The 24,275-nt window shown below is 40.6% G+C and overlaps 1 protein-coding gene across 1 annotated transcript in view; it reads left to right on the forward strand.

Moving 5' to 3' along the window:
• Positions 1-15,636, forward strand: part of Nell2 (neural EGFL like 2) — a 328,665-nt gene extending 313,029 nt beyond the window's left edge. Inside the window, exons 17-20 of the mRNA XM_048350874.1 lie at positions 4,691-4,884; positions 7,574-7,750; positions 9,962-10,186; positions 15,586-15,636. Coding sequence (XP_048206831.1) covers positions 4,691-4,884; positions 7,574-7,750; positions 9,962-10,186; positions 15,586-15,636 — 647 coding nt within the window. The remainder of the gene's footprint in view (positions 1-4,690; positions 4,885-7,573; positions 7,751-9,961; positions 10,187-15,585) is intronic.
• The last annotated feature ends 8,639 nt before the right edge of the window (positions 15,637-24,275 follow it).

Consider the following 24,275-nt stretch of genomic DNA (forward strand, 5'->3'; position numbering starts at 1 on the left):
TGTTAAGCATGTTGCTATTACTGGAGAGTTCACATAGGAAAAGTAGGTCAGGCAGAGGAAGTGACTTGGAGTGCCTTGTGTGAACTTTGAACTTATGTGTGAAGGGCTAATTTTTAGTAAAATAATAATGAAAGTTTATCTGCACACCAAATCCATATTTTGGTCAGTTTCTATTTTTTGAATTCCAGACTTGTATATACAATGGGTTATGAGACAACTTCCTGTGCAAGACTAGAGGAAAATGTGGTTCAACTCATCCTAACCCACACATAGCAGTTTCATGCTGCCCATTCCTTCCATGCTCCAGCAAGAGTCCTCTGTACTTCTCTACATAAATTTTCAAATATTCTTTTTTTTCTTTTTTCTTTTTTTTTTTCCAGTCCTGGGCCTTGGACTCAGGACCTGAGCACTGTCCCTGGCTTCTTTTTGCTCAAGGCTAGCACTCTGCCCCTTGAGCCACAGCACCACTTCTGGCCTTTTCTATATATGTGGTGCTGAGGAATCGAACCCAGGGCTTCATGCATGCGAGGCAAGCACTCTTGCCACTAGGCCATATTCCCAACCCTCAAATATCAATCTTGATCTCTCCTTTTTTCTAATATTCAAAGCCAACCTATAACTTAGTCATTTTAATTTTACTTCCACTGCCTCTATCTGGATATTTTCAGAGCAGCTGCCATGGGTACAGCACTATGCTTAGCAACACAGTCCTGCAAAGTGTTGGTGGGTCATGCTTGTAATCCCAGTTATTTGGGAAGCTGATATCTGAGGATCACAGTTCAAAACCATCCCAGGAAAGAAAGTCCACTAGATTCTTATCTCACTAGAGTACTGACACAAAAAGAAGGAAAGAAATGATGAAATGAAGAAAGGAAGGATGGGAGAGAGGGAGGGAGGGAGAAAGAGAGGGAAGAAGAAGGGCAGGTCAGAAGGAGGGAGGGAGAGAGGGATAAGGGAGGAAGAGTACAGTCCTGAGTTCTTGGCTCTATACCTTGCTGACTGTGAACTTAGGAAAGTTGTACAATGTTTCTAAACCTCAGTTTCCCCATCTGTAAAGATGAGAATGTACTGTGAATTCAAGGGTTGTTCTGAGGATCTGGTTTAACCAACCACTGAATGAGACTACTTTTATTGTTAAGAACATCTCTTAACCGGACTTTTGAAACAGTCTGTTCACTGATACTTCTGGCTTCCAATTCTAATCCACTCAAATCTGTGCTCCAAAAGGAAACCAAGGTAATGTTTCTAAAATGAAAATTTCATGTAATTTTTTATTTTCCTAATATATATTATATTATAATAATATTAGATACATTATATATATTATAGTATTACACACATACACACAAACACAGGACCAGTGCTGGGGCTTGATTTCAGGGCATGGGAGCTGCCCCTTAGCTCATTCTCTCAAGGATAGCACTCTACTGTTTGAGCCACAGCTCTAACTCTAGATTTTTCGTGGTTAATAGGGGATAAGAGTCTCATAGTCTTTCCTGCCTGGGCTAGCTCTGAACTGTGATCCTCAGATCACAACTTCCTAAGTAATAGCTTACTACTTTTATAATGTTCAGATGTCTTATTTGTAGTTTCATTATCAGTAAGTGCAAATGCACTGCTATTCTACAAAATAGTTTATGAATAAAATGCACCTTGACCAGTGTCAACCCTTCCAATGTTATCACCCGTCCCTCCCAAGTCATGCTTTCCTCACTAGTCTTCATTGTGTAGGATTACATTCCTGGCTGCTCGATATGGCCTTCTCTTGAGCCTCATTGCCTCTTAGTCCGTCGTCTGCTCTCTCACTGGACATTCCAGTCCTAGCTACAGTTCTGTTCCTCCAACATCTTATAGCTGTAAACTTCAGGCCTTCAAACACAACCTTACCTCAAAAACACTCTGTTGTACCTCCTCTCATTCACAGCACAATTTCCATATCTAGATAATGGCTAGGAGAAAGATCCAGAAAAAGCTTTTACCGTGGTAGGAAAACAAAGAAAAATATTCTAAGAAAGGAAGTGAGCTGTGTTGAAGATTGTGGCTAGATCAAATCAGATGAGAACTGCAAATTGAAATGGATTTAACAGTATTTCTACAGAGGTCACTCTTTGAAGGACTTACCTATACCTGTAAAGCTGGAATGTTTATGTGTCATGATACATTGCTAAAGTAGTATATAATCCCTTTATGAGTAAAAATGAGTTCCAAAATTCAGTGCCACTCATCAAATGGACACACTTTTTGCATTGGGAAAGTCAGTATAGATAACCAGTAGAAAAAGAAATAGGTTCACACTAATTCAAATGCTACTGGAACAATTAGTCCATTGTGATATTTTGTACTACATGTTTCTCTAGGTATGACAACCTCATGCCAACCTTTGTGATTTGTGACATTCTCTTCCATTGCCTGATTATAAACTTTTAAGAGCACAGACACTCACACTCCCAAAGACTCTTTGTGCCTTTAAGGAAAAATAAAATGTATTATCTGGTCATAGACCTTTGATTCTTCAGCATCAGACAAAATGAAATGGTTTCAAAGATCCAACTGTTGCCATTAGCAGTACCACATCTTTTTAATGGATATTGAAAAAGTTATGTTTTAATAAAGAGGTGTCTGTGGAATTTGTGGTCAAAGAGGTCAGACTATTAGAGTTAATGTTTTATCTACATACTGTAGTTCCTAAGTCTAAGAATATGAAATGGAGACAAAGATCAACTCAAATATATTTAATGGTATGCTGTTATTCTGAGTAAACCAAATACAGAGCAGATTTATAAGATCTTATTTTCATTACAAAGAGAACATTTTCCCTGAGCTGAAATATATATATTTATATGCACACACATGTATGTATATATATATATGTGCATATTGGTGATCAATTCTTATTCTCTTCATAACCTGTAATCATAAATAATATTACCCTTAACAAGTCACGCTCATTATACATATAAGATCAGCCATTGTCCCAATTTATTGATTTCTGAAGATGCTATCTAATTTTTAATATATATATTATATGGCTTATATTTATAAACATATTTATGACAAAATTAATTTATGGAAGCATTAAGTATTTAAGACTCAAGTTATAATCTAACCAATGCAAGTCTCCAATTAATGTTAGAATCAAGCCGTGTAAAGGAGTTATTTACTACATCTGATTTTAGCATAGCATTTCCTTCATTAAAAGCCATCCTTTCCATCTTCTTTCTACCCACACCCCCCTGCCATGATTTGATTCTTTCCTTCTTGACCTTTACTTAGAAGAATCTGATGAAATGGGAAATAACTGCTTACTGCCACTCATACAATCTCTCTGAAATGTATTTTGGCTTGTGACCTTTCAAATTATGGGGTAAATAAAAGGAATCGCATCTCTTCTTATGGCCCTGCGCTGTGGGTCAAGGCATGTTTGCTTTTCATCTGTATGAAAATGCTCTGGGCTGTGATTCCCACAGGATGGGGAGTCAGATGAAGAATGGGTGGCTCCAGTTGAGTCAGGCAGGGGAGAAAATGATCCGCAGAAATGAGACATGAAGGAGAACTTTACTTTGAGAGCAATGGTAATTGCTGATGGTCACCTGTTTTGTTTTTTTTTGTAGGTGAGTAAAGGGGGTTATGGACAGTGTCAAAAACACACCACCTGTAAGGGAAAACCGCTAGACAGAACTTGGAAGAGCTTGAGTGTGGGAGGTAGCACTGGAGAATAGAGATTGAAATGGAATAATAAATTATAGGGTGTCCCAAGTCATTTCTCTCCCACTAAGAACGGATATTCAGTAAGCATCAGAGTAATTAAGAAGATCTCACAGGCACTGTTTGGAATTTTCACTACTGAGCTGTGGTGTTTTGTTTTTTGGGGAGTTTTTTTTTGTTTGTTTGTTTCTGTTGTTTTTTGTGCTGGTCCTGGGACTTGAATTTGGGACCTGGGCACTGACCCTGAGCTTTTTTTTTTTGCTCAGGGCTAGAACTCTACCACTCAAGCCACAACTCCACTTCTAGCTTCTTAGTGGTCAGTTGGAGATAAGAATCTCTCTTCTCTACCTTGGCTGACTTCAAACCACGAACCTCAGCTCTCAGCCTTCTGAATGGCTAGGATTCAGTGCCCAGCTTCAAGCAGGTTTTGTTTAATAAATTGAGTTATCTTTTTGCTTTCCAAAATATGAATGTTTCATAAAGTAGAATGGGATCTACAGAGATATAAAAGTTGAAAATTCTCCACTAAGGTGATCCTTTTTTTTTTTTTTTTTTTTTTTTTTTTTTTTTTTGCCAGTCCTGGGGCTTGGACTCAGGGCCTGAGCACTGTCCCTGGCTTCTTTTTGCTCAAGGCTAGCACTCTGCCACTTGAGCCACAGCGCCACTTCTGGCCATTTTCTGTATATGTGGTGCTGGGGAATCGAACCCAGGGCCTCATGTATATGAGGCAGGCACTCTTGCCACTAGGCCATATCCCCAGCCCTTTTGTTTGTTTTTGAAATGAAAAGGTGTGATAATACTTTCCTGTCAAATGGCTTGATTATTTACCTTGCTTTTGTCATCACGGGACAGGAAATGTGTGTCAACAGGTGAAAATTAATGTATAGTTAAGGGCTGCGTGTGAGGAGACACGTTTTGTCTGTTGGAATGTTGGAAGTAGCGTGTTGTAAATCCCCTGTGTGTGCTGTGTTGTTCCTCCCCATAGATATTGATGAATGCGGGGCCGGGAGGCACAACTGTGCCAATGACACCATCTGCTTCAACTTGGACGGGGGCTATGACTGCCGCTGTCCCCACGGGAAGAACTGCACCGGTGACTGCGTCCACGATGGCAGAGTCAAGCACAGTGGGCAGATCTGGGTGCTAGAGAATGACCGTTGCTCTGTGTGCTCCTGTCAGGTCAGCGTGGCCACAGCCCTCTTGCATTATGCAGGTTCATTTGATCACCTTGAAGTGATTGTGCAAAGGGGTTTACATTCCACATGTCAGGGTATGAGCAAATGCCTCTTGATCAGTGTCACCCCTTCCATCATTTTCACCCATCTCTCCCAACCCCACCCTTCCCCTCAGTTTTTCTAGTTCTGTGTTCACAAATATGTGGATATTATGCAACTATATATGTATGTGATTATATCACAGATAGGTTGAATATTATGGATTCATTTTCCTACCCTTCCTGTCTTTATTTGTCTACCCTCCTCCCCTTGACCACACCCCTCTCACTCCTCACTCCTCAGTTCCAGCTGTCTGGTATTCATTTCATTAAACTTTAAGTTCATTGTTCAAAAGAGCTTACACCATTGGGATTCCCCTGCATATACCACAATTTAGTTAATACGTTTGTGTATATATGCATATGACCCAGTCTAGGTTGACATATATATTTATAAATTAGATCTAACCTCCACATATGAGGAAATAAAAACATGTCCTTTGTGACTCTGAGCCTGTCTTCAGTATTTTCCAGGCCCCTTTATTTCTGTGCAAATAATGTAATATCATTCTTTCTGATGAATGAATAAAATCCACTATATATAGTCACATTTTCTTGATCTATGATTAAAAGCATTTTTTGGTGAGTGCAGAGAACTTTATTCAGTATAGGAATGTTTTAGTAGTGTTCACTGCTGTTCCGTGGGGGGTTGGGGGGAAGCATGTTATCTTTAAATGGTTGTACAAAGGTGTTACCATTGAATGAAGCAGTTTCAACATTCTTCCTTTTCCTTATTTTTCTTAATTTTTCTTAGCATACACCATGAATTCTTTTTCTTTTTCTTTTTTGTCGGTGGTGGGGCTTGAACTCTGGGCCTGGGCGCTGTTCCTGAGCTTTTGAGCTCAAGGCTGGCACTCTACCATTTGAGCCACAAAGCCACTTCCAGTGGTTAATTGGAGAAAAGTCTCAGGGACTTTCCTGCAGAGGCTGGCTTTGAACCGAGGTCCTCAGATCTCAGCCTCCTGAGTAGCTAGGAATACAGGCATGAGCCACCAGTGGCCAGCCACCATGAATTCTTGACTGCATTCTAACTCCCTCCTTCTCCATTCATCTTCCCCTCTCCCCTTGGTCCCACCCCACCCCCCTCATAGCCTGCTGTTTCTTGGTCCTTACTTTGTTGGGTTTTGACTTTGTCTTTCTAAGGAATTACACTATTTGCATCATGATTAAAACTTCTTAATGAAGTTGTGATTTGCATATATTCACAAACACATCCCTCCATTTAACCACTATCACAATTAATGTGACAACCCACTTCTAACCCAACTATTGAACTCTATCCTTCTTTAGTTAGCCTGGCAAACCAGACCCAGGCAAACATGGCCTCTATAGATTATATACTAATAATTTCTAAAGACTCTCATGAACAAAATCATGTAGTATATATACTCTTTGTGTCTGACTTCTTAGCATTATGATTTTAGAGTCTGATTAATTTCATTACACATATCTATTCCTTTTTGCTGGACACCTTTCATTGTACTATTATAATGCAAAGTGTATATTGATTCACTTTTTGATGACATTTGATTACTAACTGTGCTATTAATATCATATTTGCATGAATGTGTAAGTGAAGTCAGATATGATCCATGACATGTTTTTTGGACTCTATTTCAGTTTTGGAGAAGTGTCATATGATGTGTCCCCAGTTCATAATAGAGACTTAAGTTATAGCTGAATGAATGATATTACATTGCAGAAACTCTACTCTTAGGAGAGAAATTGATAATAATCCTTTACACAAATACAGTACTAAAACATTCCAGGAATTTAGCTGTATTTGAAACATACTAACTAGCTACCAAATACTAACATGATGGCTTCATAGGAAATAAACAGTTCAAATTGCTATACCATTAATAATAACAATAAAAACTATACCAATATAAAAATATGGATATATGTATTTGCACATATGCACATCTCTTTACACATAAGGACCATGCAGTAGTTAACATTTCTTTTAAAAAAATATTGTAAAGGTGATATAAAGAGGGGTTACAGTTAGGAGTCAGGTAATGAGTAATGAGTACATTTCCTTTCAAGCAGTGTCATCCCCTTCCTTGTTCTCTCCCAATTTTTCCCCACTTGACTTTCCTCCCCTCTGAAGTTGTATAATTCATTTCCAGCATAGTGTCTAATGAGCAGAACTCATTAGACGACATGCTTTGTTCACCTTGAGTCCTGTAATTTCTGTGCTTACGTTTTCCCTCCCCAAATTAGATAAACATACATAAGACAAATGGCACAGAAATAAAAAATAGTGGCCAAAGGAATAAACCAAAGAAAAAGACTGAAATAATCTCATTGTACAATGTGACCTTATGCTCACAGCTCTTGAGCCCTTGCGGTCCCCTCCTTTGTGGGCCTGTGCGAGTGTTGAGTCCTGTTTAAGTGATCACGCACGGGCTGTGTGGCCTCCCATGTGTAACATGTAGACTGTGCATGTGGCTCCCCAGCAGGCCCTGTGCAGAGCAGGACAGGGGTAGCCAGGGCTTCTGGAAGGCGGGAAGGACGCCCTCACTTGTGTTCCCCGCGAGGGAGGCAGTGCGGGGAGGTGGGGTGTGGCTCACCGCTCCCTTCTCCCTGCAGAGCGGCTTCGTGATGTGTCGGCGGATGGTGTGCGACTGTGAGAACCCCACAGTGGATCTCTTCTGCTGCCCCGAGTGTGACCCGCGGCTCAGCAGCCAGTGTCTCCATCAGAACGGGGAGACGGTGTACAACAGCGGGGACACATGGGTGCAGAGCTGCCGGCAGTGCCGCTGCCTGGTGAGTGTGTGGGCCGCGTGGGGCTGCGTGGGGTGGGGTGGGGTGGGCAGACCCAGGATCTCCCCACTCAAGGTGACAGCCCGCCCCAGGGAGACGCCTCACACTCCCGCCTGCCCAGCTTACCTGGTACAGATGGCCGGCCAGGAGATCAGTGGCATCCACGAGAAAAGGCCTTCTTTCCTAATAGACACTTCGCTGGCCTGTCTCTGCTTACTGCTCAGACCCCAAAAGTAAAACAAACAGAAACAAGTCAAGTAGGGCGGCGCCTGGGGCCCAGGATCTTATCCAGGAAGCCAAGCTCGGGAGGATTACAGTTCAAGGGCAGCCCAGGCAAAAATCTCATGAACTCCTCACCTTCACCAGTACTGAATGCGGTGCAGTGCGCTTGACAGACAGAGACACCGAGGACCATGGGTTCCAGGCCAGCCCAGGCAAAAATGGTTTCAATAACCATGCCCACAGTAACACAGAGCTAACTCCAAGTGCACACCAAGCGCCATGGTGCACATCTTTTCTTCCAGTTAGGGAAGGAAGCTAAGTCAGGAGGATGGTGGTTTAGGCCAGTGTGGGCAAAAAAACCCTAAGTAATAATAATAATAATAATGATAACTAGAGGAGAAAAGGGCTGGAGGTATGGTTCAAGCAGAACTCCTGCCTAACCTGCACAAAGCCCCGAGTTCAAACCCCAGTTGCAACTCCCTTCCTAAAAGTATGCCTTTTCTTTTTCTAAACACGGATACCACTATCAATGGTATTCTTGTGTACACTTCTTTTTACACACTCTAGATTAGCAATAAATACATATGCAAATTGATATTCAAAGCAGATGTTGCACACCTAGGACTTCAGAGACTGAGGCAGGGAGATTTCAAGTTGGAGTCCAGCCTCAGATGTCTCTAAATAAATAAATAAACTAAACAATTGTTCTTGTTTTGTGCTGGCCTGCATGCTGTACTTTAGCTTTTTCCTCTCAATGCTAGCACTCTACCCCTTGAGCCACAGCTCTCCTTCTGTCTTTTGGGGGTTAATTGGAGACAAGAGTCGGATAGACTTTCTTGCTCGGGCTGGTTTCAAACCACAATCCTGAGCTCTCAGCCTCCTTGGTAGCTAGGATTACAGACATGAGTCACAAACACCTGGCTAGGACACAGTGGTTTGGGGAAGATTCACCTCACACATTTTTCCATGTGGAATAAGAAGGACAAAAATCAATTCCCAGGTGTGTTTGGTAGGCTTTCTGTTGGACAGGAGTTTGAGGAAGGTGTTGAAAGCACAACACAGAAAAAGATACATGAACAAAGATCACCTGTGAAATACCCTTCATCATTTCAGTCTCTTTTCTTGAAAATGGGCAAAACTTTCTCTTGAAGAACAGACTAAATGATAAGCTAATGAGAAAAGATCAAAGGAATGAAAAAATGCACTACATGATGACAAAGTAGAGACCTCATCCCCATTGAATTACTCTCCTTTGTAATGGGAAAGATAGACACATACAAAATTTATTGTTTTGTATGTTTTGTGTTGTTGTTGTTGTTGTTGTTTTTTGATGTATGCACTGATCTTAGGGCTTGAACCCAGGGCCTAGGTGCTATCCCTGAGCCTTTTGGCTCAAAGCTACCATTCTACCACTTGAGCCATACCTCCATTTCCAGTTTTTGGAGATCAGAATCTCATGGATTTTTCTGCCCAGGCTGACTTCAAACTATGATCCTTAGATCTCAGCCTCCTGAGTAGCTAGAATTCCAACCATGAGCTACCTGTGCCTGGCAAAATTTAATAAGTGATACTTTGTTTTCTTGTTGGTTTAATCCTTAAAGAATTTTTTTTTGCCAGTCCTGGGCCTTGGACTTGGGGCCTGAGCACTGTCCCTGACTTCTTTTTGCTCAATGCTAGCACTCTGCCACTTGAGCCACAGTGCTACTTCTGGCTATTTTCTATATACGTGGTGCTGGGGAATTGAACCCAGGGCTTCATGTATATGAGGCAAGCACTCTTGCTACTAGGCCATATTCCCATCCCCTCCTTAAAGATTTTTTAAAACTCTAGCTGCCACAAGGAATTCATCATTCTGATGAGTTTGTGTAGCCCTTCACAAGATTCACGGGCAGTGATAATGGGGCGCCGTGGCTGGCAGGCATTTGGTACTGAGTAACCACTGCTCTCCCGCTTTCCCTGGTTGCCTCCTCCCCGGCCCATCCCTTCTTACAGCAAGGGGAAGTGGACTGCTGGCCCCTGCCTTGCCCAGATGTGGAGTGTGAATTCAGCATCCTCCCAGAGAATGAGTGCTGCCCACACTGTGTCACTGACCCGTGCCAGGCCGACACCATCCGCAATGACATTACCAAAACCTGCCTGGACGAGATGAATGTAGTTCGCTTCACTGGGTCCTCTTGGATCAAGCATGGCACCGAGTGCACTCTGTGCCAGTGCAAGGTAAGTAAAACTCCGTGGGTCCCAGCAATGCTCAGAGAGGCTGCTGTGCCTCGCCTGGGCAGGGCAGAGTAGCTCCCCGTCGGTCACTCAGCCAGAGATGGGGCACATGACTGTACCAGGAGAGTGAAACGGGCAGCCTGCCTAGGCATCCAGAGAGAAGGGAGCACATATAAATGGTCATCATGGTAGTGATCAGTGGTAACCACCTTCTAGAAAGTTCCCTTAACATAGCCACCTATGCCCAGCTTTAAAAATACTACACCACCAAACTTCCTGCTTCTTCATCTATGATGGAAAGCAATATGAGTTTATTGACTCTGATCTGGTTCTTTTATGAGATCCGTAAAACCTATTGACAAAAGAGATACATTACCTTTTTTCTAAAGTGGAAATCAATACAGCAAAAAAAATGGGCATATTTCTTAGTTTGTTATGGTCAGTTACATTGAGTTGAAAAATATGAGATTGGTTTACCATATTTTATTCCTTCAGTTGGTGAAAAATCGTTACAAAGATTTTTTTCTTTATTCTCATAGGAAAAGAGAGCACTAAACCTTTTATTTCGAAGAGAGCACAAATATAATGTTGGTAATAGAGAGTCCTAGATAGTGACCAAGCTGAAATTATTTTAATTTGATTGTTCTGCAAAGTTTAATTTACTGACCTTTCTAACTCATAGCTATAATTCTTGAGCAACACCTACACTAAGTAAATAATATAAAGGTTTAAGAACTGCCACCAAAAAAGCACAAATGTCACATTTTTCTTAGCACTATTTATCTATATCTGCTCTGGTTTCAAAGCAAGTACTTCCATTTTGTAAAAAATTTTCAATAGAGCCATCTAATTCAGATTCACTTAGTATAAATTCTTACTACAGTGGCTTGATATAACAGGACAAAGAAAGGTAAAATGCTGCGAGCTTTGAGATACCTTTTTTTCCTCCTTCAAACCCAAATCTCCACCTCTTTCAGTCATCGTGATTGTCACTCAAGAAAAGTTTTGTCAATGAATACTTATTGCTGTTTTTCTGAAAGTATATTAGCAAATTTGAAAGTATGTACAAGTTAGTAATGTATATACCCTTGCAAAACTTGGGCACTAATGACCAAGAGACAAATGCCTTCTTGATATTTAACTACTTAATGAAGTCCTTTATACCTTAGATCTAACTGTGAAGTTATAAATACCTACCAGGTAGTGGGATGAAAATACATCAGTCTGGCCCTGATGGCTCATGCCTGTAATCCTAGCTACTCAGAGGCTGAGATCTGAGGATCACAATTCAAAGCCAGCCTAGGAAGATAAATCCAAGAGACTCTTATTTCCTATTAACCAGCAGCAAAAGCCAGAAGTGGAAGTGTGGTTCAATAGTAGAGTGCTAGCTTTGAGTGAGAAAGGCAAGCAAGAGTGTGAGGCCCAGTAATAAGTTTAAATCCCAGTAATAGCACAAAATAGAGAGGGATGGAGAGAGAGACAGAGTGATAGAGAAATACACAGAGAGATATAGAAGGGGAAGGAGATAAAGAAAGGGAAGGGAGAGGGGAAGGGGAAGGGAAAGGGAGAGGAGAAAGGAAAGGGAGAGGAGAAGGGGAAGGGAGAGGAGAAGGGAAGAAAGAGAGGGAGGGAGGGAGGGAGGGAGGGAGAGAGGAAGGAAGGAAGGAAGGAAGGAAGGAAGGAAGGAAGGAAGGAAGGAAGGAAGGAAGGAAGGAAGGAAGGAAGGAAGGAAGGAAGGAAGGAAGGAAAGATTTATACCAACCATAACATCAGATCAGATCTTTTCAGTGAGGAAAATGCATTCAGGAAAGAACATGAATGAGCTTGTCATTCATTTCCTTCTAAACAATTAGTGGAATTGTTTGAGCCTTGATAAAAATGTATTCCAGAAAGTGCATTTTGATATTAAAATTCTATCTTCTTGTCAGATAAGAGCTGGTTCCTAAAAATTGTGATATAATACCATTTTACCTTATTAGTTATGAGATATAGCAATATGTTCAGTTTTACCCAATTTGTCTCAGATACTCATCTTATTAGATTTTGTATATTTTAAAAATAAACTGCATATACAACGAACTAGGTATTACACTGGAGCCACCATACAGTACAGTTCTGTTTCCAGAGCACTAATTCTATTTAGTATCTCCACACCCCACCCAACTCTGAATTATTCATTTTTAGTTAATAAGTAAATAATTATGAAGTTGAAAGGAACTGGACTTCTTATTCCTATAAAATTTAACTTAATAGCTTTTGTGTTTTATCGTCATCATTTTGAGATCAGTGCTAAAACTAAGTAAATAATTTAATCTACCTTTGGATATTTGTAACATCATTTTCAGGCCATATAAAATTATCAATAAAGTCATTAGACTTGAACTTGGGGGCATAGGTACTGTGCCTTAGCTTTTTCACTCAAGATTGGGGCTCTGACACTTGAGCACTTCTGGCTTTTTGCTGGTTAATTGGAGATAAGAGTCTTACAGATTTGCTTTCCTGGGCTGGCCTTGAACCATGATCCTCAGATTTCAGCCTGCCAAGTAGCTAAGAATACAGGTATTAGCCACCAGCACCCAGCTAGGTAACAGTTTAACATCTATGAAAGTATTGGACTGAAATTTTCTAATACTAAATCATCTTTGAGTCTTTTCTAATCACTTTTTCTCTTAAGGGCCACATTTCCCTGTTGTCCTCAGATTTATTAACTTTGTAGCATGTAGAATACGGTGAACGATGTGCTATGGGGAGCCTAGATGCCACTGGTTTCCTTTGAAGGGTATTTCTGGTCTGGAAGATTGTAAAGAGCTGGCCAATCACTTTGTGCTTATAGGCACTTGGCTTTGTACTGGTTACATGGATCTGTGTCCTGGCTTTTTAGTTATGGAATGTGTACCTCTTAAATCTTGAGATATTATTTTATCCCTAATCATGGCCCTTTGAGGACTTCAGTGAGAACTTGAATTGTTACCAATCATTTCTAATTTGGCCAAGACACATATTAAATAGTGATACTTAAGAATGTGAACACATCTGAAATCTCCACTGAGAGCTTCCAGCATCCAGCTGGGTCTCCTTGATTATCTCTGTAAGATATCTTCTGCAATTCAACAACCAGCCAAAGCTTTGAAGGGAATGATGTGTTGATTCACTTCCTTACTTTATAGGTATTTCCTTAAAATTTTTTTTGAGTACTCAGCTATCCCCTAAGCTCTCCTCTTGACATCTCCAGCCCAGAAGATTGTAGATTTCTGCGAGTTATGGTTATGTGAAGATGCACAGACTAAAGAATGCAAAGTGAATCTCACACAGTACATTTCCTTTCCCTTCAAGGCTAAAATCCCTCCATCTGCCACCACTCTCCATTGCCTACAATTCCAATTTTTGTATTTTGTCCAGACTTCACTGTTGTTATCTATAGGCAGATTATGGAATAAATTACGTCATTACTGAGTTCGGAGCCCAGTGGGATGATTTGTTCATCTTTCATGTATGAACTATACTACCTCATTTGAATGATATACTGTAATGGCAGGGCATGTTTACACAGAAGATACTCATGGAATATTTTGGAAAATAAAACAATTTTTTTTGGAAAATACAATAATAATCCTTTCCTGAAACGTGCTTATGGGAACAATGGTAAAGGATTTTTCTCTTCGTGGAATTTGAGTGATAATTTCTCAAGTGACAGAAGGTACCACCAATTCTCTTAACTCTGTTTCTGCTCAGTGAAGGAACTGGTACATAGCATGATCACTGGGTGATGGTGGACAGTCTGGGCCTCGAAGAATAATAGCAAAGATTTAAAAATTATGCTACTTGTCCTGGAGATAGTGAGTCTCTGTCCCACTGGCACAGTCAGAACTCCTCTTAATAGTAATTTTGAAAGGATTAAGTTAAATCAATAATTATCTTTCTGGGTATAGACTGTTTTCCCCCCTCATTTTCTATGCTTCAGCAAAGACCAGAGTATTAAATTCTCTTTTTAAAAAATTTGCTCTTATAGAAACAAAGACACTTTTGATTGTGTCATATTAAAGTATAATACAGTTTAATCAAAGTTACCTTTGGTTGAAAGCCAGTTATCTGAGGGAAAATAGAGATTAGAGGATGAATTTTAGAAGCAGACCTAAGTTTGAATCCCAGCTCTACCACTTATGAACTGTGATTTTGGACATGATATTTAAGCTTTCTGATCTTCATTTTTGAACTAAAATGTATGACTATTAATAGAGCTCCCACAGGGAATGCAGAAGGGTTGAAGTAAGATCATGTTTAAGATGCTTGGCAAAGTATCTGACAGAGAGTACTCAAACTACAAGTGTAAAGAGAGTGTCATCACTGATTGTAATAGCTGTGTTCACATCATCTTAGTAGTAATGAGGTGGGTGAGAAAAGCGCAAGTGTGAGGAATTTAAGAAGATGGAAGGGAAATTCTTCTTCCTTGTAGTACTTTATATTGTTTTGATACTTGTAAATACCGCTACAGCCCATCCCTTACCTGCTTCCCCTGGTGCCGCTGTTTTCCTCACCAATTTAAATTTCTCATCAGAACCTTTCTCAGTTTCTCAACTATAGAAAACTTGTCATTTCTGATCATCTTCTCCCCCTAGCCCCTGTGCTGCAGGCCTATTTTCATACATTTGCCTTCAGATTTTGAACCTCTACAAAGAAAGCCTCCCTGCTTACCAATCTTTCCTTTTGTCTTAAATCAGGTTGGATTTCTGTAACATAATAACATAGACTGGATGACTTAAACTAAATGTTATTTCCCACAGTTGTGAAGACTGAGAGATTCACCTTCACAGTCCTAGGTCAAGGCACTGGATGATCTGGAGTCTAGCAAGGGAGCTCTTCCTGGATGTAGATAGCATCTTCTCATTGTGCCCTATTGATGGAGGGTGGGAAGGGAGGGAGAGCTCATTTTCCAGTATTTGCATTATTATTATATTACTATTATCATGACCACCAGAATATCAGTGCATGCGTGTTTGTGGGACACAGCATTCATTCCATAGCACTTTTCACAAGTGTTCCTTGTGTGCTTTCTGATACTTTCTAGTTTCTTCCCCAATAAGCTAAACAGTTCCCTCGGATGTTCGTAAACAGATCTGCATTATTATTAATATGGCTAGTGTTGTATACTCAACAGGTGTTTTGTGATTAAAGAAATAAAAGAAGAAGTGTGATGTGAGAGTGTGTAGTTAGTGAGTTCAGTCTGCAGTGACCACACCACTGGGTGTGGTCGGCTCTGCAGCGGGACAGTCCTGCAGTCCTGAGTAGCGATTCAGGAAATAACAAGATCTGTATAGTGGGCATTTGTATGTCATTGTCAATATTTGCTGATTTAAAAAAAATTTATATTCTACCTTCCTTTTCACTTTGTTTTTTCCCCCTAGAATGGCCACATCTGTTGCTCAGTAGATCCGCAGTGCCTTCAGGAGCTCTGAAGTTAACTGTCTCATGGGAGATTTCTGTTAAAGAATGTTCTTTCTTTAAAAAGACCAAAAAAAAAAAAAAATGGTGAGAACTAACATTGGATGATGTATGGGCAGCTAAATATACTTTGTGAGTAGCTGAGTGAACTTTCAATTATGGAATTTGTGGAGCTTGAGGAAAACAGAAGGCATAAAGGACAATTCTTAGGGGGCAACTTGACCACAGATCTGGCTCTGCTGTACCTAACGCCGCTGTTGCAGAATCAGTGTGCAACTCGTGACATCGCCACCCTTGACTCGGATGCTGGAGTCCAGGGGATTCTGGGAAGCCTCTGACTTTCACTGGTACAGAAAACTTCCTCCTAGATCAGAGTCTTCACGAGTCACTGAGGTTCTTCGCTGCAAAAAGACAAGCTGTCGGGCAGTGAATGAATTCTATTTTCTGAAGCAAACATATAAGCTGTAATGCGTTATGTACAGTACACTCTGCAAAGAAGTCTGATACCAGTTATTGTAATGAAATAAAAAATAATGCACAGGCATGGTTACTTAATATTTTCTAACAGGAAAAGTCATCCTTACTTCCTTGTTTTACTGCACTTAATATTATTTGGTTGAATCTGTTCAGTATCAGCTTGTTCTTGTGCAAAATTAAATAAATATTTCTCTTACCTTATAGTGTCTGCTGTATCTTGTTAAATGTGTTCTTTCTTTTTCTCCCACTTCAAATGGTTCAAAATAGAAAATGCTACTCCTCATGCCTGTAACCCGAGCTGCTCAGGAGGCTGAGATCTGAGGATTTCGGTTAGAAGACAGCCTGAGCATGAAAAGCCCGATACTCTTACCTTCTATTAACCAGCAAAAAAACAGAAATAGAGCTGTGACTTAAGTGGTAGAATAGCATCCTGAACAAAAACCTAAGGGACAGTGCTCAGGCCCCCACCAGAAACCCTAGTATTTACACACACACACACACACACACACACACACACACACACACACCAAATGCAAATTGCTTTCTAGTTCCTCTGATGAAAAACTTCCCGCTAAGTTGTTTTCCAATTGAAATGTGATTTTCACTGAAGTGTATGTGCATAAGCCTGAGAGGAGATGCGTGCCACATTCTCTCTCCCCCTCTAGACCCTCCCTCTCACCTTTGTTGTCCTGCTTTGTACCCTGGGGATAGATATGTGTAGAAAGAATTAATGAGTTCTCTCTCCATGGGTCTGGGTTTTGATTGAACTTCAGTGAAGACCCTGGCAGCACCTCCAGGGGAGGTAAACTTGGCTTGGTTTTGGCGATTTCCTTCCTTCCACTTCATCACAGTGACTGGCAGCGTCCTCTCCCCGTCAAGACTTCTCTGACAGCCCTCCTTCGCTTCAGAGGGCTTTTGTTCTTGCGTCTTCTCACTTGGAGATGGTGACAGTCTGGCTGCCCTGTCCTTGGGAGAGAGGTCTCCTCTATTGCTTGTTAGTTTCCTTGTTTCCAATCACATCTTTATAAATGGTCCCTTTGTTGAATTCCTTAATTAGCCATCCAAAGCACACCATCTGTTTCCTGCCAGAACTCTTGACAGATAAAACATAAGGATGGGTGATGATTGGGAATGTCTTCAAGAATTGGTCCTCCACAGTGATACATAAATCCTTTCAAGGTTTAGAGGGCATCGTTGTAGCCCATGTTCATTTCTGTGACATGCAAGGATCTCAGGGGAAAAAAGGAAACAAAATAGGTTGACATCTACTGTGGCAAGTTCACTCCTCATACTCTATGCTTGTTTTGTTGCTAAGCTCAGAAGAAATGTAAGTAATATTATTGAATTAATTGTCAGTTAAATGAAGGCATTGTTCTTTCTTTCTTTCTTTTTTTGTCGTTCCTGGGGCTTGAACTCTGGGCCTGGGTGCTGTCCCTGAGCTTGTCAGCTCAAGGCTAGCACTCTACCACTGGAGGCATTTTTCTTTAAAGGAAAGATACAGAACCCAGTGCCTGTGGCTTATGCCTATAATCATAGGTACTCAGGAAGCTGAGATCTGAGCATCATGGGTCTAAACCCATCCAGGTAGACAAATCTGTGAGACTCTTACCTCTAATCACCAAGAAGCTTGAAGTAGAGCTGTGGCTCAAGTGGTAGAGCTTCAGCCTTGAATGGAAAAAGCTCAGGGACAATACCCAGGTCCTGAGTTCAAGCCCTAGTACCTACACACACGTGCACACGCGCGTGCACAACATGATGTCCAAGAAGTTATTAATTTGAAACTTTCCTTTCCATATGATTTTTTAAATTATGTATGTTTGAGATTTCATATTGAATTCTTTCTTTCACGCTTTCTTTCTCTGAAGAGAGTAAGGACACATTCACCCATTTGCATGGATATACATATAAGCTTGTTACTCATGGAAGGAAGAGCAAGACTTCAATTTCTTGAATTTCATGTTCTAAATCCTTCTTACATCCCTGTAGATGTAAGAAAGGGGTTTGTAAATCCCTAGTGTTCATAGACCATCAGGTCAAAAGAAAAAACTTACATTGCTGTGAAGAGGGAGCATGAATATCTTCATCCTAGGGCCTTTAAGTCAATGAATCTTCTGTGTTGAATTTTCCCATTGCAAGATTTACTCAATGAAAAGGATCCTGGCAAACTATTTTATCTGCACACCTCTGCAAGCAGTTATCAGTTATTTCCTTAAGAATGTTATCCCTTGAAGAAGAGCTATTCAGGTTTTGTTTCTCCTTGGATGATAATTGGGAGAAATATCACGGCTGAATTATTTCTACATTGTGGGAGAGTGAGAATCAAGAAATAGGAATTTAACTTTGATGTTCTTTGGCTCCTCTAATGTCTAGCCTTGACAGAAATAATCTATCCTCAATTTCTTTGATGTCTTTGTACATGTGTGGGGGGTGAGGTCCTGGGGCTTGAACTCAGGGCCTAGGTGCTGTCTTTGAGCTCTTTTTTTTGGCTAGTCCTGGGCCTTGGACTCAGGGCCTGAGCACTGTCCCTGGCTTCTTCCCGTTCAAGGCTAGCACTTTGCCACTTGAGCCACAGCGCCGCTTCTGGCCGTTTTCTGTATATGTGGTGCTGGGGGACTCGAACCTAGGGCCTCGTGTATCCGAGGCAGGCACTCTTGCCACTAGGCTATATCCCCAGCCTTTGAGCTCTTTTTGCTTGAGGCTAGTTCACTACCACTCGAGTCACAGCTCCAGTTCCAGCTTTTTGCTAGTTAATTGGAGATAAGACTCTCACTGAGTTTCTTGACTGGTCTGGTTTGAAATGCTATCCTCAGAACTCAGCCTCCCGAGTAGCTAGGACTATAGGCGTGAACCACTGTTTCTCCACTGACTTCTCTTTTTTCAAAAAACAGAACAGAACAGTTAAATATCCTTTAGGATGTAATATATAGTAAATCATCTTGCCAGAATCCCCTTTCACAAAACTTTATTGCTTTTTTGCTTTATTTTATACACTGGCAAAGAGCATTATGGGTTTGTTTAATTATACTGCAGCATCCTAGAACTTTATCCTCCCCGTAACGATGCAGTCACTCATAACCAGGGAGAGACAATGTGTGGTTGCCTTTGCAGAATGAATGGTATATCAGCACTGTCAACTAGCAGTCCATGTTGGAACTCTTGAATGTTGGAATACAGAAGTTACTCAGTTGATCAAAGGTGCAGCTACATGTTCTGAATAAAAGATGAGCTGCAGGCCACTAAACATTCTAATCTATCAAAACTCCATGTTGCTGAGGAGTTAGGACTTCTAAACCTCAGTAGGTCCCACAGACACCTGCGTGGCCCCAGTCATTCAATCTAATGCTTAAGGATTGGAAATACCTATTATCTTGGGTTTTTTTTAAAGCAAGTTTGTTTTATCTTTATAGGTGTAAAATGTTGTGATACCATGATAAATTTATTCCTGAGGGCTCCATGCTGAGCACATCCTTGAAGAGAGGGCTTAAGGCTCCACACAAACTGTATCTGTGGTGGCACCCAGTCTCTCTCCTCTGCAAGACCTTTGCCATGTACTTGCTTGTTGTGTTCTTACTGACCTTTCGTTATTGAAGTGTTGCTTTCTACCTTAGAACTCACTCTCTTCCATAGAAGAATGGTCACCTGTTTGCAGAGTCATTCCCCTTACTTAATAGAACTACAGGCCGAAAGGTCTGAGTACCTTGGGCTACAATGGGCCCCAGACTAGGGCTGACAACCAATTGAAAAGACTAGAACCATTGCAGGAGTTGGAAATAGGATAACCTGATCTGTAAATTCTCCTATTCCTTCTATATGCCAGGAAGCCAAATCTGTCTGTATCCTGGGATTTAATCTCTTTCCATAGAGATTGTTTCCATGACTCCAAAATTATTATTGTGAATGACAGACAACAAAATTTGTAACCATCACTACAAATGTGCATTTGAAAGGTGTTAAGTGCTTTAAGGAGTTAAAAAAAAAAGTGCTTCAGGTGCCAATGCTCATGCCTATAATCCTAGCTGCTAAGGAGGCTGAGATCTGAAGATCACAGCTCAAAGCTAGCCCAAGCAGGAAAGTAGTCCTTGAGTCTCTTATCTCCAGTTAATCACAGAAAAAGCCCAAAGTGGCACTGTGGCTCATCTGCTAGACTTGAGCAAGAATGAGCTCAGGGACAGTACTCAGGCCTAGAATTCAAGCCCCAGGACTGGCACACACACACACACACACACACACACACACACACACACACACAAGTCTGATGCTAGATACCATTGGTTCACACCTATAATCCTAGCTACTTAGGAGGCAGAGATCTTAAGGTGCTAGTCTTGGCAGAAAAGTTCACAAGACCTTTTCTCAACCCATAGCTAGGCATGGTGGCACACTGCTGTTTTCCTAGCTTCATGGGAGGCTGAGATGGGGAGGACCGAGATTTATCTCAGTGGAAGAAGCTGGGTGTGAGTGCATCTGTCATCCAAGCTATAAAAAGATGCCTAAGATAGATGGATTGCAGTCGAGTTAAACATCCAGGCAGGAAGCAAAGATTCTATCTCAAAAATAACCAGTGTAAGACAGGCTCTGGTGTCCCACAACTGCAATCCTAGCTCCTTAAGAGGCTGAGATCTGAGACTCACAGTTCAAAGCCAGCTCAAGCAGGAAGTACCTGAGACTCTGTGTCCACTTAATTAGCAAGATAGTGAACTGGAAACATGGCTCAGGTGGTAGAGCACTATAAGCAAGAAAGCCAAGTGGGAATTCAAAGGCCCTGAGTTCAAACCCAAGCACTAGCACAGAGTGCAAAAAAGGGCTGGAGGTGTGGCTCAGTGGTAGAGTGCCAGCTTCACAAGGGCAAGACCCTGAGTGCTGCCAAAAAATTCAAAGTACGTGACTACATGCACATTAGACATTATGTTGAATTTACTATTTTATCTATTTAATTCTATCTATTTTATTCTATCTATCTATTTAATATTCTATCCCATGAACCATAGCGTTGAATAGAAAACAAATCTACAACTCGAAAATCATGCATTGAAATAAATTAAAGCATCTGAGCATATACATGATATATGACCTTGGGAAGAAATATAAGTCCACATTCAATAAATCCTTTGTGAGGATCCCCTGTGTGCTGGGGCCCTTGCTGTAGACAACAGATGCTGAGACACTGGCTCAGTGTGCCAGCGCCAGGGCAGCAGAGGGGGCGTGCCAGGGATCACAGTGAACAAGATGTGCGTGATTAGCACTCGCCACCTTCTCACAGGAACGCATCCCAGCCAGAGCAAGGGGGAAGTTAACAGATACTGGGTCAGATGATAAGAGATAGGAAGCGTTATTGCAGGCAGACGTGAGTATTTGGGTATGGAAGAAAGTCTTCTCTAAGACAAAGTAGCGCTGGAAATTCTTGAGTGAGAGGACTGGATAAGCTATCTGCACAACTGGACAGGTAGCATTGTTGCAGAAGAGCTGTGTGTGGTTCTCGGGTGGGAGCATGCTCTTGTGTGTGGCATGGACTCAGCCAGCTGACCGTTAGCTCGTTGCATGTAAAAGAGTCAGAGCAGGGGCTGGTAGGCAAGGCCTATCCACCAAGACCTCATGTTATTCTTTTTTTTTTTTTGCCAGTCCTGGGCCTTGGACTCAGGGCCTGAGCACTGTCCCTGGCTTCTTTTTTGCTCAAGGCTAGCACTCTGCCACTTGAGCCACAGCGCCACTTCTGGCCATTTTCTGTATATGTGGTGCTGAGGAATCGAACCCAGGGCCTCATGTATATGAAGCAGGCACTCTTGCCACTAGGCCATATCCCCAGCCCTCATGTTATTCTTAATTACATGAGAGTTGTTGGTTCTGAGCATCGTTCTGTGCTGTGTTCTGACTTACTGCATCACTACCCTGTGGAGAAGATGGTGCGGCCCAGGACAGGGCAGTGGTGAGTGAGGAGAGGGAAGTGCACTCATACATACGAGTTTAGATGGGAGGTTAGTGGTTTAGGCTAGGATGGCAACAGGGTGTGAGAACCAAAAGGATTTCACATTAAATGAGATCCAATTAAATGAAGAAATGGGTAAGGAGACTAAATATCACCCAAATGTCAGTGTCCCTCGGTACTTCTAATAAGAGAAGTAGAGTTCCCTAAAGGTGACTCTTATTTTAGAAAATCAATGACCAAGAATCTAACTAAAGTTTTTATTAAAGGAATATTACATTGGAGCACAATGAATGGAGATGGGTTCTACCATATATCAACAAGGTGTAAAGCTAAAGGAAACTAGAAGTCATTGCTGAAGGAATAAAAAAGTGCATATGTATGCATATATCCATATCTGTGGTAGAATATTTGTACAGATACTTAAATATAAATATATATGGGTGTGTATATGTACACGTTTATTTCTATAGAGAGGTATATATGTGAATATATACATATGTATTTATCTATATGTATGAGTATATGGTAAATAATCACAAATGCATGTCTGTGCATATATACATGCACTATATATTCATATATACCCACTATGTATACATATATATGTTCTATGCACACGAATATACATTATAGATGAATACACACATTTATTTTATAGGTGTATAATGATATTTTCTACTTTAATTTTATTTTTGTCAATAATGTCTTGGGTTCATATCTAATTGCATGTTGTTGTTTTGTGGAAGAAAGATAAACTCATGCACAATTTTTAGATATTCTTTGAAACACATTTTTGTCAGTACACTATTTTAGTTTCTTTTTGTGTGTATTTTTATTATCCTTAGATGTAAAAGGAGTTGCCATTTAACAATGCAGGTTATGAATACAATATATCTTGATCTGTGTTTTATTTTCATTTTTATTAGAAGCAAATTTACTGTGTGTTAGTCATGATTTCATTACCTGTTATTTCTCAAACATTCAGATTCCTGTCTCACCAAATAACTGCTAGGCACATCCCAGAAGTGGAAAACTACCCTTTTCATATTTGGAGTCTTCTGCTTTAGTTTTTCCACACAACCACCTAAAATCTTCTTTCCTTAAATTTCAACTCCATTTATAGAACATCGGTCCTAATTCTACTCCTTAGCGCATAGTGACAAACTCCTTTCCACAGATCCTCCTAGAACTCTTTTTTTCCAGCATTAAATTTCTCTAATTCATTCAGTCTGTTTTCACAAAAGGGCCCAGTTGTTCCTTTGCAGATGTTTTCCATTTGGTGGCGTGTCTGTGTCCCTTGCAAAACCAGGCTCTGTATTCAAGAGATTATCTCTTCAGTCAAAGAACATACTTGGTTAATAATCAGTCTGTAAATTGGAACTTGTTTACTGGACATCTCTCACAAGGAAGAAAAAATCGTGTTGTTGTTATTTCTTTAATCAGTTCACCAAGTGATTTCTTCTGGTGCATTTAAAATTCCTAAAATAAGTGAAATGATAAATAAGAATATATTCATATTCAAATTACAACCTCCAAGTGTGTTTCTGAAATCTTCTTTCTAAGCACATATTCACTGCTGTGTACAATCACATTCTATTTGGTGGTACATTGCTATTCTGTAAAGAATCCAATAGCATGAAGAATCCAATAGTATGTATTTTCTACTCAAATTGAATTTTTTCTAGTCACTTGAGTTTTTCATCTGTGGTAAATAGATTTATCAGCACAGGTCTTTGAATGTTATTTCATCATTTCTAACATATTGCAAAGGAATTTATCTTTGCCTTTCTCTGCATAAAACAGTTGATTTTATTTTAACAATTTGAAGCATTTGATCTGCACAGCAGAGTCAATAGAAATGGAATTGTGTAACTTTGGGTAAATTCGAGTGCTGCATAGACACTAGGAAAATATTTCACCAAGTACTGATTAACTAGGTGGACAGGAGTCCTGCCTCAACACATTTCACACGTGTTTTGTAAATGTTACTCTTTATTATTCTTTGTGTGCCGTATGAACCATTCCAGTGTCATCTTGATTTTCTCAGCTATTGAAGACTTTTAGGGAACATGAACTATTTTATTGGTGTCCCTTCATGAAGGAATTTCAAGTCACTGTTTCTAAAGTCCTCCTCCATCTTAACACTGATTGTTCTAGAGTCTCCATTCTATCATTATTCCAAGAGAGAAGACGACTGCTCCAATTTAGAGAAACACAGAACGCTAGCCTGATGCTACAACAACAAATACATTG

Source organism: Perognathus longimembris, chromosome 1, assembly GCF_023159225.1.
Source record: "Perognathus longimembris pacificus isolate PPM17 chromosome 1, ASM2315922v1, whole genome shotgun sequence".
Classification (NCBI taxonomy): Eukaryota; Metazoa; Chordata; class Mammalia; order Rodentia; family Heteromyidae; genus Perognathus; species Perognathus longimembris.